The sequence below is a fragment of the Saccopteryx leptura genome, chromosome 1 (assembly GCF_036850995.1).
Source record: "Saccopteryx leptura isolate mSacLep1 chromosome 1, mSacLep1_pri_phased_curated, whole genome shotgun sequence".
Taxonomy (NCBI): domain Eukaryota; kingdom Metazoa; phylum Chordata; class Mammalia; order Chiroptera; family Emballonuridae; genus Saccopteryx; species Saccopteryx leptura.
The window spans coordinates 290520179-290532831 of record NC_089503.1 but is presented as its reverse complement, the minus strand read 5'-3'; the positions used below and the strand labels follow the sequence as shown (position 1 = coordinate 290532831).

Here is a 12653-nt window from a genome sequence, read left to right as displayed (position 1 = left end):
TTCCGTCTTTACTTTCCCTTTTTTCCAGTCTTAGTTTCTGAGTAAAACCATGTTAGTGAATCTCCCTGCAGCCTTTCCAGATTCTGACTTCCCATCTTCGAAGATAGTATGGTGTAAGCATTGCCCAAGGCAACTTAACTGTATAACATCTTAATTTTTCTGAAAATATTTAACACTGTTTTCAACAGCAGAGATTATACTTTGTATAATCCTTTAGAAAAACATAATCTAAAATTTATAGAAAAACATTAATTTAAATGGCAAGAACTAACACAAGCAAATATATTTTCTCATTCTTTAGGATATTGTTTATTCTTGTTCTATTTACCTGTTTTAGGAAGTTTCTATGCACTGATTCAAAGTTCACAGTTAAATGGTGACTAAATTTGTAGCACAACAGAGCTTGTATGTTGCTTGTACTATTCTGTGTTCCAGGACACTGCAGTCTGTCTTCTGGCCATAACACGTTACATGAAGTTAACGTTTTCCAATGGTCAAAACATTATCACCTTTAACAATGAAGAATTTAATGAGATTTTCCAAGTTAACAATGACAACCGCTTACTGGTCCAACGTTCAGAACTAACAAAAGCACAAGGACAATACAGAGCAGATGTGGAAGGACAAGGTTGTGCATTTATCCAGGTAATAAGAAATCTACCTGAGAAGAAAATGAATGTTTACCAGTAACTTGTCTGTTCAGTTATGTATATGTTATTTTACCCTTTTCATAATTCTATGGTTATTTCTACTCTTTTGCCCATTAATATGTTCTACTCAATAGCTGAAAATGCAAGTTATTTTATGAAGTGGTATTGACTCTTAAGGATAACTGGGTGACTGAGAGGTTTTTTTGAGGAATGTCACTGTTAGAAAGTAGTCTGTATTTTATTAAATTCTGTTGTTAAAGGTTCTTGTGTATTCTGAAAATTAAACATATTTAGCCTTATTTCCTGATGAAAATAGAGATAAAGTGCATTAATAATGGCCCTGGCTGGATAGCTCAGTTGGTTAGAGCATCGTCCTAAAGTGCAGAGGTTGCTGGATCAATTCCCAATGAGGGCACATACAGGAACGAATCAATGTTCCTATCTCTCTCTCCCTATCTTTCTAAAATCAGTACAATACAATAAACATTAAAAATTTTTTAAATGCATTAATAATGAAAATAAAAAAATAATAAGTCCTTCACTTTTTACTACAGAATAAGTGGATGGGTTTTTATTTAATGATTTGCTATCTTTTCAAGGCTACCCTTAGGTATAATGTGCTACTACCTAAGAAGGCATCGGGATTTTTCCTTACCTTGGAAATGGTAAAGAAAAACTCTTCAGATATATTCCAGAGTTATTTTGACCTGACAGTAACCATCAAGTAAGTGTCCCATTTTAATATCAACTCTCAAGTTAGAAAAGGGATAATAAAATATGTCTTATTTTAAATAGTAGCAAAATAACAAAATATGAGTGATGGTAACTATGATGAGTTTACTTGTTGGTGTGTAATTTCTAAAGCACAGTCAATTTATAGATTTCTGTATAGATACCACAATTTAATATCTATATCTTAAACTAAGTCAGAGTTAGAATTATGCAAGTATAATTTATACTGTATACAAATATAATTTGCAAGCTTTTGCCACACTGATGCTCCAATAATACTTCCATTTTTTTTTTGTATGGAAGTGCTGTTGATTTTGGACAATGGAGATACTATTTTTCTACCTAAAAATAAGCACAGGTAGAACTAGAGGAAAAACCTACAAATGCTTATGTTATAGCTATACAGAGTAAAATTTTAGATTTTTATTTTCAGAGTAGAAAAGCAAAATAATTCTCTTAAATTACAATATAAAATATAAATGCAAAGAGTTTTAACTTCAGTTAATACATGAAGAAACACTGAAAATAATTAGTTTGGAGGATTTTCTTACAATTTTCAAATGAAAATCTCATGAACAACTGAATTAAAAAAAAAAGTAAATACATTGTAGAACTCATAAGTTCATGTACCAACACTCTTATTCAGTGTTAGGGATACAACCTGAAAGATCTCTTAGGGACATGTTTAGTTTATGATTATACCAACATCTCAATTTTTAAACAAATATTTACTTTAGGTTTTGTGTAAATCTAAGGTTACCATAGGTGTATGTATAATAGTATCAATTTATAAGCGTTGTTTATAAGTTCTGACTAAGAGACTTCAGGTAATCTTAAAAGCAGGGTTTGGGAGATTCTAGGTTCAGATAATTCATTATTTACTCCAAATATATGTTGCTTTGTACCATCTCATCCATTAACATTCTAGTTGCATTTATTTTAAGATGTGGCATCCATAAGCATTCTAGTAGTGCTTGTAGTAATGAATACAAGAATGACTTTTTTGGGGTGTTTTCAGATGTACCTTTCCTCCAAATTTATAGCTAATTAGTATGTATGTACTCACCACACTTACCCTAAAATAAATCACTTTTCTAAATTTATGTCTAAACTAGTGTTTTATTTTTAAATTTCAGATACAGTGGAATGCGCAATAACTCCAATATGGTCCTTGTTGATGTAAAAATGCTATCAGGATTTACTACAGTCATGTCATCCATTGAAGAGGTATATAATAGAAGTTCAATCTTTCAGCACAGAAAACAATATCATATATATGAAATAACTGGTTAGCAAAGCCAAGCTATGGAATTCTTCATTTAAACAAACATGCAAGAGTTAACATTTTTATTTTTGCTATAACAATGAAGAAATGATGTTTGTAAGTTATAAAAATTAGCAAACATTATTTCCCATATTTTATAGTCTATTTCTTAATCAGTTCCTACTCGTGCTTATGAAAACATCATGACACAAGGCAACATTCCATAGGAGAGATTCTGACAAGTGGTTAAATAAATAAAAATATTCACTAGTAGAATAGTATTCGTTAATATTTAATATTTATTCTTCATTCTTTCTTGCCAATTTCTCTAAAGCTTGAAAACAATGGCTTAGTGATGAAGACTGAAATCAAGAATGATCATGTTCTTTTCTACTTGGATAACGTAAGTTGAGCAATAATGCTTTCTTCCATGGTTTTCATTTTCCTCTTCTATGGTTTATTTTATTTCTTCTGAGGGTAAGTGGATGATTTGTTTTCTTATAGATATGCATGACAGGATTTCTCAAAAAATATGGGACATTTAAGATTATCAGTGGTCTTCTGTACCAGTGATCATCTTCTCCCTGTTCATTCTAATGTTATTTCATATATGCTTTACTCCTGACTAGGTAATTCTCAAGTTTAAAAACATAATTTCCCTGTTTTTTATTCTTCATGGCATTTAACCTAGTCTGGGCAGAGAATAGATCTATAATTCTTTTACAGTTTGATTTGAACTCCAACGAAGGTGACATGAGTTTTGGAATCATCCTTTTTGTATGAACATCGTTACTATTCACATAAATACCTACATCACTGCTTTCAACTAAATTTCTTGCACCTCAATATAAGCAATGGAACTTAAAATTTTATACAATTTGATGTTACCTAATTAGTTATTTAAGAGTAAGTCATTATGTAAGATTATGTAAAATAGTGACACCCTCAATCTATTGAATTGGGTAGATGATGAACTTCTGGAGATAATTTTCTCAGTGATTTTCCCCTCAGATCTGCTCTCATGTATTTATAATTGGTTTCTTTATAGATTTCTGATTCAGCCAACAGTTTTACTTTCTCTGTTGAACAAAGTAATTTTGTGTCCAACATTCAGCCAGCCCCAGTCTTAGTCTACGATTATTACGAAAAAGGTAAGCAAGCAACAACCACACCCTAAAGCTACTGAATGAGACATCTCTGGTCTAAGATTCCCTGATCTACCAAATTTCTCAAAATCACCTTCAGTCTACCAAGACTGTACAATAACTGGTTTTACTTTATATATTGAATTTTTTTTTACTTCATGATAAATTTTCTGACTGAGCCAGTTTACAGTTACCAGAATTTTTCAACACTTAGAATCATTTTGAAACAATGTGCAAGAGCTCCTCTTTAACTTGAAATGCAAACTATAGAGCAAATGTCATGTCTTTCTTATTGTTGTTATTTTGTTGTTAATGGCAAGACTTATCATTTCATGTTACCTCTATGAACTTCTTTTAGAAAGGGAGTGAGCAATATTCTGAAATGTTAGGAAAGTGTTAATAGATTAGGTTCCAATCAAATTACTTAAGGTGTTGTAGAGACCAAAAAATTTTCCCTGGATTGTTAATACTATTAGTAGCTTGTTGAATGTCATAAAAAGTGTGTCAAGAAGTATTTGAATCCTGGTTCTGTCATTGACTAGTACAATATACTTCATTAAGTGCCTTAAACTTTAATAGGATGGTTTTGGATTTAGAAAACAGAGAAATGATTGACTCTCTTGAAAAATTACTGAAAAGATTAGACCTAATGTATCTACAGTTATCTGACATAATATCATTCTAGAAAGCTGGAGATCTAATAAGGGTAAAATTTCCCTTTATTTTCCAGATGAGTATGCCATTGTTTCTTACAATGTCAACAGTGTTTCAGTTTCCCTGTGAGACAAAACTAAGCACAAAACAAGGTAAGAAAATTGTATATATCAAAAACCATTAATAACACATCTGGTAAGAAAATGAAAACCTAAAGTTAAAACAATGAATGAAACGAGAAGTCTCTGGTATCTAAGAAAGTTTGGCCTGACCTGTGGTGGCGCAGTGGATAAAGCGTCGACCTGGAAATGCTGAGGTCACCGGTTCGAAACCCTGGGCTTGCCTGGTCAAGGCACATATGGGAGTTGATGCTTCCAGCTCCTCCCCCCTGTCTCTCTCTCCTCACTCTCTCTCTCTCTCTCTCTCTCTCTCCCTCTCTCTCTCTAAAATGAATAAATAAAATAAAAAAAGAAAGTTTGTATAGCTATGTGCACTAGATTAGTATTTTGATAGTCATTAAGATTTTATTAATTTCCCTAAAATGAAGGATTGTACAGCTACTTATGTGCCTTTTACAGAGCTCTCATTTCTGTTTCATAAGGTGATAGTTTGTTGTATATGTATGTACATATATTTATACACATTCATGTATATGTCAAATGCGTATATGTGTGCATTAGTGTGTATATAAGTAAATTTGTATATTTATATATTTATGTGCACAAATATGTAATATACACACAAAAACATTTATTTATTGTTTAAAGTATGTTTTTAAATCCCAGGTGGAAAGCTATTTTCTTTGAGCAGACTTATTCTTCTGAATCAAACTTGAAAGAAAAAGAAAACCATGCCGAGTCGGCAACCTGCTATAACCTTTCAGATTTTATTTCCTTATTATCTATTAAATGCTGCGATTTTACATTTGAGTCTATGACTATCTTTTCTTCCAGTATTTCATTCATAATTTTCATCCTAAAAAACACAAGACTTCATTTGATAGCAAATAATTTGCTTTATTTTTGTCAATTCAGAATTCAAGTTTTTAGGTATCATGGCATACAGAAAATACGTTATCCTCCAACACGCAACAAAAGAGATAGAGAAAGTCAGGGTTGATGAGAAGGAGAGAAGAGACTAAATTGAAGAGGCCTTCATGTGAGCTCAAGAAAATAAAAATAAGAATACAAAACCCAACCAAAAACACACAGTCTTTTCAGTAAAAGATCGTCAAAGACTAGGAGAGAGATTGCTTAGAGAATAACAAATTAACTGATGGATTTATTGAATTTATGTTCATGATTGAGAAGGTAATCCAAGAGCATTTTATCTTTTTAAAATTATTTTATTGTTCAGAGCTCATCACTTATTCCTGAAAAGCAATAATTAAAGTCTATCCTTTGCTTAAATTAACACTACTATTATAGCAATGAATTGATATTGAGAAGAGAGAGGCAGAAAGAAACTGGAGAAAATAGGTATGGCAATGAAAACAATTTCACCATTAACTTTAACACAGGCTTCTGATTGTTGAGATACAGCTACAGACAAGGAAAAAACATAGCAAGGGGAAATAAATGGTGATGGAAAGAAACTTGACTTGGGGTGGTGAACACAATAAAATGTACAGATGATATATTACAGAATTGTACCCCTGAAATCTGTCTACGGCCATACCACCCTGAACGCGCCCGATCTCGTCTGTACCCCTGAAATCTATATAATTTTATTAACCAATCATCCCAATAAAGCCATAAATAAAACAATAAAAATAAATAAACACAAGCCATAGATAAATTTTTCAGTTTTTGGAACAAAAATATTTGAAGCAGCATGTCCTAGACTCTATCAATATTCAACAAATTTAAAATGTATTGTATTAAGAGAAAATGATTAGACTTATTTTTGTAGCCTCCTTGCCAATATATACTTCTAATAATGCCTAAATTATAAGTTACCCTTAATAAATGTGTATCATAGATGAACTGTTTAGGTCAGTGCATGTCTGATGCTATAAAAGTTTATTTTACTGTGTTAAGAATTTCTTTATATCATCTAATTTCTCTTGTTTTATCAAAATGTAACATCACATGTGTAGATAAGACTTTAGTATTCATACTTTTTAAAAACATTTAGGCTCTATAGCTATTCAAGGATTTCACTTAAGAATAATGTGACTCTTTTAGTACATTTTGTGTTAAAGTCTCAAGAAAAATGAAGGAAATTTACTTTTGGTAAATAATTTTTTTTGGTGGGAAACTTTTTTGCCAAAATAAGTAATCAATTTTTAGTTTTTATTTCACTTGATGTGTATTCAATAGTTAGTCTGCACACATAATAAAATTGTTCCTCAAATTATAAGCAAGCAAGGAGGGTATGCAGAGTCAACTACTTGTTGTAGGCAGAGAGAAAGTCTGGGACTTAATGTGTACATTTGCAAAACTGTTTGTTGTCATAGTGAACATGGGAGGTAACAAGGAACTGAAATCAAAATATCTTCGAAAGAATTGAAGATTGTAGATGAACAATACAGCTCTCTTACTTCCCTTTTTATTGAATCCTCTCTCTAGTTTATTTGGACACAAAACCCAGCATTTCCCTGGTCCAAATTTTAACAGCAAATTGGGCATAAGGGACATCTCAGTTTAAAGAGTGTGAAATAATAAATGCTAATATGTGATGTGATGTGATTGATGTGATGTGATGTGATTGATGTGATGTGATGTGATGTGATTGATGTGATGTGATTGTGATGTGATGTGATGTGATGTGATGTGATGTGATGTGATGTGATGTGATGTGATGTGTGTCTAAGAAGGAATGCTTAGTAAACTAGACTCCCATAGAATGTTTCATGGAGCCTGTATAGCTCTGGTTTGGATGAGCCTTGTTTTATCAAAGCATCATCTGATACTTGCTCTTCTTTCCCTTCCATACAAAAGTACTTAGGACAATGGGAATTCATTCCATCTATCATGGTCTTACACAGTAACCATACTTTTTTTTTTGCATTTTGAAATAAATTATACATATGTTTAAGTAAGACCTGAAACACTTAACATCACTTTTACTATCTTCTAGAAATCCCATCCTCTTTGCCCTCCTCTTCATTTCATCAATTTTGTCTTCTCTTTTTTTAGTCTCAGCTTCTTTCCATCATCACTTAAAGATTTTTATTCCTTTACCATATTATACACATTTTTCTTCCTACTTTTTGGAAACCTGTTCATCTTTTTTGGCTCCAATTTCTTTTCCCAATCATTAAATAATATTTTCTTAAGGATTGTAGCAAGCCCTCTTTTTTTCTCATTATACATACTAAAAATTTTATAATTTAAATTACCATCTGTGTTTTTCTTTTTTTTTTTTTTTTGTATTTTTCTGAAGCTAGAAACGGGGAGAGACAGTCAGACAGACTCCCGCATGCGTCCGACGAGGATCAACCCGGCACGCCCACCAGGGGGTGACGCTTTGCCCACCAGGGGGCGATGCTCTGCCCCTCCGGGGCATCGCTCTGCCACGACCAGAGCCACTCTAGCGCCTGGGGCAGAGGCCAAGGAGCCATCCCCAGCGCCCGGGCCATCTTTGCTCCAATGGAGCCTGGCTGCAGGAGGGGAAGAGAGAGACAGAGAGGAAGGAGAGGGGGAGGGGTGGAGAAGCAGATGGGTGCTTCTCCTGTGTGCCCTGGCCTGGAATCGAACCCAGGACTTCTGCATGCCAGGCCGATGCTCTACCACTGAGCCAACCGGCCAGGGCCCATCTGTGTTTTTATATTTCAAAACATATGCCCAAATCTACATTTAACCCCATACATTACACTATTTACTGTAGTCTTTAACTGGTCATCCAGTAAGCATCTCAGTAAGATTCATCATCTATCCCCAAATCGTATTCTACTGAAATTCCTATTCAGTGTGTGATAATATCATCACCAAACTCTCGTGTAAGTATCAACCTTAACTCCTTCCCTCTCTCATATCTCTCATTCTATTAGTTACTATTTGTAACTGATAGGAAGAGAGAAAAGACTGAAATACCATGCAGAAATTTAGGGTCAATTTTATTGAAACAGTGAGATATAAGCAAAGGCTTAAAGGAGGTGAGGGAGTTAGCCAGATAGACATTGTGGGAAGAATATTCCAGACTGTGGGAACACCTAGAAAAAGTAAAATAGAGGAGCATAAGGTGGAAGTATATCTTTTGTGTTCAGGGAACACCAACTAAGTCGATGTGGCCAAAAAATAGAAAGCAAAGAGGAGCATATTGTAGGAAGTAAGAAGATGAAAATCATAATAAGGAGACTGAGGGTCACTATCAGAACTTTAGCTTTTACTCTGAGAAAAACTGGAAACTGATGCAGGGTTTTGCACGAATGAGTGACCTGATCTGGTTTATGTTCAAAATGATCACCTGGCATGACCTGTGGTGGCACAGTGAATAAGGCATCAACCTGGAATGCTGAAGTCTTCAGTTTGAAACCCCAGGCTTGCCCAGTCAAGGCACATACGAAGAGCAACTACTAGGAGTTGATGCTTTCCACTCCTCCCCTCCTTCTCTCTCTCTTTTTCTCTCTCGGATTCTGTGTTGAGAATAGGCTGTAGGAATGCAAGAATAGAAGCAAGGAGTCCTGATAGTGGCCGTTGCAGTAATCCAGGTAAAAATAATGGTAGCTTGGACTAGGGCTGTGACAGAGGAGAGGGTAAGAAGTAATCAGATTCCAGGTGCATTTTGAAAGCAAAACCAATAGGTTTTCTCCTCCTCTGTCTCTTTCTCCCTCTCCCTTTCTCTCTCTCCCTCTCTCTCCTTTCCTCCCAAGGACTCAAACACTGGCTGAGAGGCTCCAGCACCTTGGCACTTCTCTGTAACTGCCTTGCAAAGAAAGGAAGAACCATTCTATGTACAAACCAAATTCTTAATGTATTAATATTTAAAAGATAGGCTGAGTAAATCCCGTTTCCTTTGGGCTACAATAAAAGTATAATTTTTTTTATACAAAGGGTTTAATTTATTACAAACCTTTCCCAGCAGTGCGTTCATTCCCAGCCACACTCTGACTGGAAGACTAAGTCTACCCCTGCAGGCGAAAGATTCTGAAAATTTTTATCACTTGCTGTGACAATTTTGATGCCAAACACAAAACAAGTTTACAGACACCTTACTATTTTCAGAATTGGTAATTTAGAAGAGAACACTGTGAAATTGTTACCTCGACAATATCCCAACACAGGTAGATAATCCTGTGGGTCTTCACACAAAGTGAAGTCTGAAGGGAGAAGATGAATGAGCATGGCTTACCATCTGCTGAATGACGTATCTGCCCACCGAGGTTGTGAATGAAATTCTCAAATTTTCAATAACAAGCTCTGCAGAGGGAAGAACAAGTTCTCATTTGTTCCATGATTACAGTAAGCTTTTGGCAGACTTTCCCTAAGCCCTTTAGCCTTTGTCTAAGAATAAACGTTGCCTAACACTGAATGTTATGTAAAGTAATAAGAGTCAAAGGTTACAAAATGATTAAGGTTTTTTTCCAGAAATTTTATATTTCCCTAATACTAAAAAGTATAACATCCAAGGAACCATGCTTTAAAGAAGTGAAGCAGGAAAGGTGGGAAAGACATAGGGCAGAAAATTTCTATTCCAAATTGACTTTGGAACTGAGACTATATTTTCATTATGACTAGAAACATAATTTATACTTTTTTTATTTTTGCTTTTCACAAGGATACACTACTTACTTATTTAAGAGTATAGATTACCTTTACCTAGTACTCTTCAATAATTTTGCATGGGTTGATAAAGTTATTTGGATATAAAATGTGTTTTATACACACACACACACTTTGGAAATAAAAAACTTACTATATTTCATCATGATTAAGATGCCTTTTTTTTTTTTAATTTGGGGTCTAAAACCTGGGTGCATCTTATACAGTGATTATAGTTTTTTTACTTGAATTACTCTCTTTTTTGTGCTTGTTTTTGCACTCATTGTAGAAGACAGTGATTCATCATTAGACACAGATGAGGACAAGCTAATGGATGGGAGTTTTGACAGTGATGAAGAGTTGTATGAATTTTATAATGAATAAGACTTGAATTCAATAACTTTATGTAATACACTTTTTTCAAATTTCAGGCCCCCAAATTAAGGTGCATATTATACATGAGATCGTCTTATACATGGGGGGATATAATACACCCTATATATTAATGATATTCTTGCAATATATTCACAAGATACACAGACATCTTATTTAAATTTTATCTTAAAAATTATTTGTAGATATACTATAGGATTAATACAACTGTGATTACAATTTGAAGAGAAACGAACTCAACGACCCTTCATACTATAACCACCAGAGCAAAAAAGAAGATTAATACTTTGAAGAAAATATATGACTCTAAATATGATCACCAAGAAAGACTATAAATAAAGATGGCCATGCCTCACTTTATGGAATTAAAAATAATATTACAAATATCTAACTAAAAAAAACTTGAGTGCATGAGTAAAGATCAAAGTAAAAAAATACTGAAAATCAAACTAACACAGGAAAATATAAAAGCAAATTCTTTCAAAATAAATGTTAAAGATTAACCCTCTTACAAAACTGTTAGAGAGCAAAAATAATATGGAATAATAAAGAATACATAAGCTGTGCTTATACAAGCAACAAAAAATTTTAATTGCAAACTCTAAATCTCAGTTTGGCTGGAACTAACTAACTGGTTGGTGCCTCGTCCTCAAATAATTGAGAGTAGTCATTTTTTTCTCAAAGTCTGAAATTGGTCAATATAGTGAATGGTTTCCCTAATGCCAAGAGATTATTACAATAAATACTAGGAAAATAATTTGAAACTAGAGAGAAACAAATATTTTTTAGTATAAAATAAATCACAAATTGACCCAAGGGGAATAGAAAGCTGGAGCAAACACCACTGAAAAGATTAGCAAGTTAATTTACTAATAAAGTCACCTAGTATGGATTATGAACTGAGGTCCATCTAACCCTTAGAAAGCTAGAGACTTTCAGCAACATTTGAACTATTCCAGCACCTCCACTTATTTTATAATGCCGAAACCAAGAGATGGATTCCACAAATAAAACTAATGTTAATATTAATTGACTATAGATAAAAAATTCTAAATGAAATGTTATCAAATATAATCTAGGAACACATCATAAACCAAGTTTCATTTACAAAATAAAGAATTAATTTAATATTTAGATATCTTTTAATATAATTTATATTAACTTATTTTCATTAGGTTCTTAGCCAATCAGAATTAAAGTTTCTTTTAAATAATCATTCCTCAAACTTAGATTTTACTCTGACTTCTGACTGCTCCATTGACAAGTAAGCATAGAGTTAGTATAGAAAATGTTAACATATATTTATAATGTTCCAGTATTTAAAAGAAAAGGAAATGTACTAATAATGCACCAATCATGAGTTTACTGAAAGAAAATTCACAAATATTTTCAGTTGGTTGATCTTATAAAAGCAGTACTCATGCCTGACCTGTGGTGGCGCAGTGGATAAAGCATCGACCTGGAAATGCTGAGGTCGCCGGTTCGAAACCCTGGGCTTGCCTAGTCAAGGCACATATGGGAGTTGATGCTTCCAGCTCCTCCCCACCTTCTCTCTCTCTCTCTTCCTCTCTGTCTCTCTCTCTCTCCCTTTCTCTCTCCTCTCTAAACTGAATAAATAAAATTTAAAAAAAAAAAACTTAAAAAAAAAAAAAGCAGTACTCATTTCAGAAAATGAAGGCTATTTGGAACAAGTTTTTCCTGGGGGTGGGGGGAGGTGTTCAAATTAATTGTACAGCCTTGTGTATTTTTGGACAGCTGGAAGTTTAGATAAAATACACATTTCAAAAACAAAGTATACAAAGAAATATTTTTCTAATTGGCCTGCAAGTTTTGTTCTATACACTCTAATGGTATTTTACAGAACAATTCAATGGACTAAGATTAAAATTTGTAGGAAGACTTTCCATCCCAATACTAAGAGAGTGTGTGTGTGTAAAGGAAAAAAAGTGAGAGAAAGATGAGAAAGGAAAAGAAGCAGCAACTGGAGAAGGAGAAGCTGACCTTTCTTCCAGCTTCAAGGATGCCTGAGGATTTTGTCTTTCTTCAAATTCTCCCTGACACACTAACTCAAATAATTTATGAGTACATCAGATCTAAGATAAATAAAAAT

General features: G+C 33.5%; 1 protein-coding gene across 1 annotated transcript in view; it reads left to right on the top strand.

The window, feature by feature from the left end:
• Positions 1-5349, top strand: part of LOC136385025 (ovostatin homolog 2-like) — a 46948-nt gene extending 41599 nt beyond the window's left edge. Inside the window, exons 30-36 of the mRNA XM_066355783.1 lie at positions 436-645; positions 1250-1374; positions 2519-2609; positions 2981-3049; positions 3695-3797; positions 4522-4597; positions 5231-5349. Of these exons, the coding sequence (XP_066211880.1) occupies positions 436-645; positions 1250-1374; positions 2519-2609; positions 2981-3049; positions 3695-3797; positions 4522-4574 (651 nt within the window). The 3' untranslated portion in view covers positions 4575-4597; positions 5231-5349. The remainder of the gene's footprint in view (positions 1-435; positions 646-1249; positions 1375-2518; positions 2610-2980; positions 3050-3694; positions 3798-4521; positions 4598-5230) is intronic.
• Positions 5350-12653: the final 7304 nt, after the last annotated feature.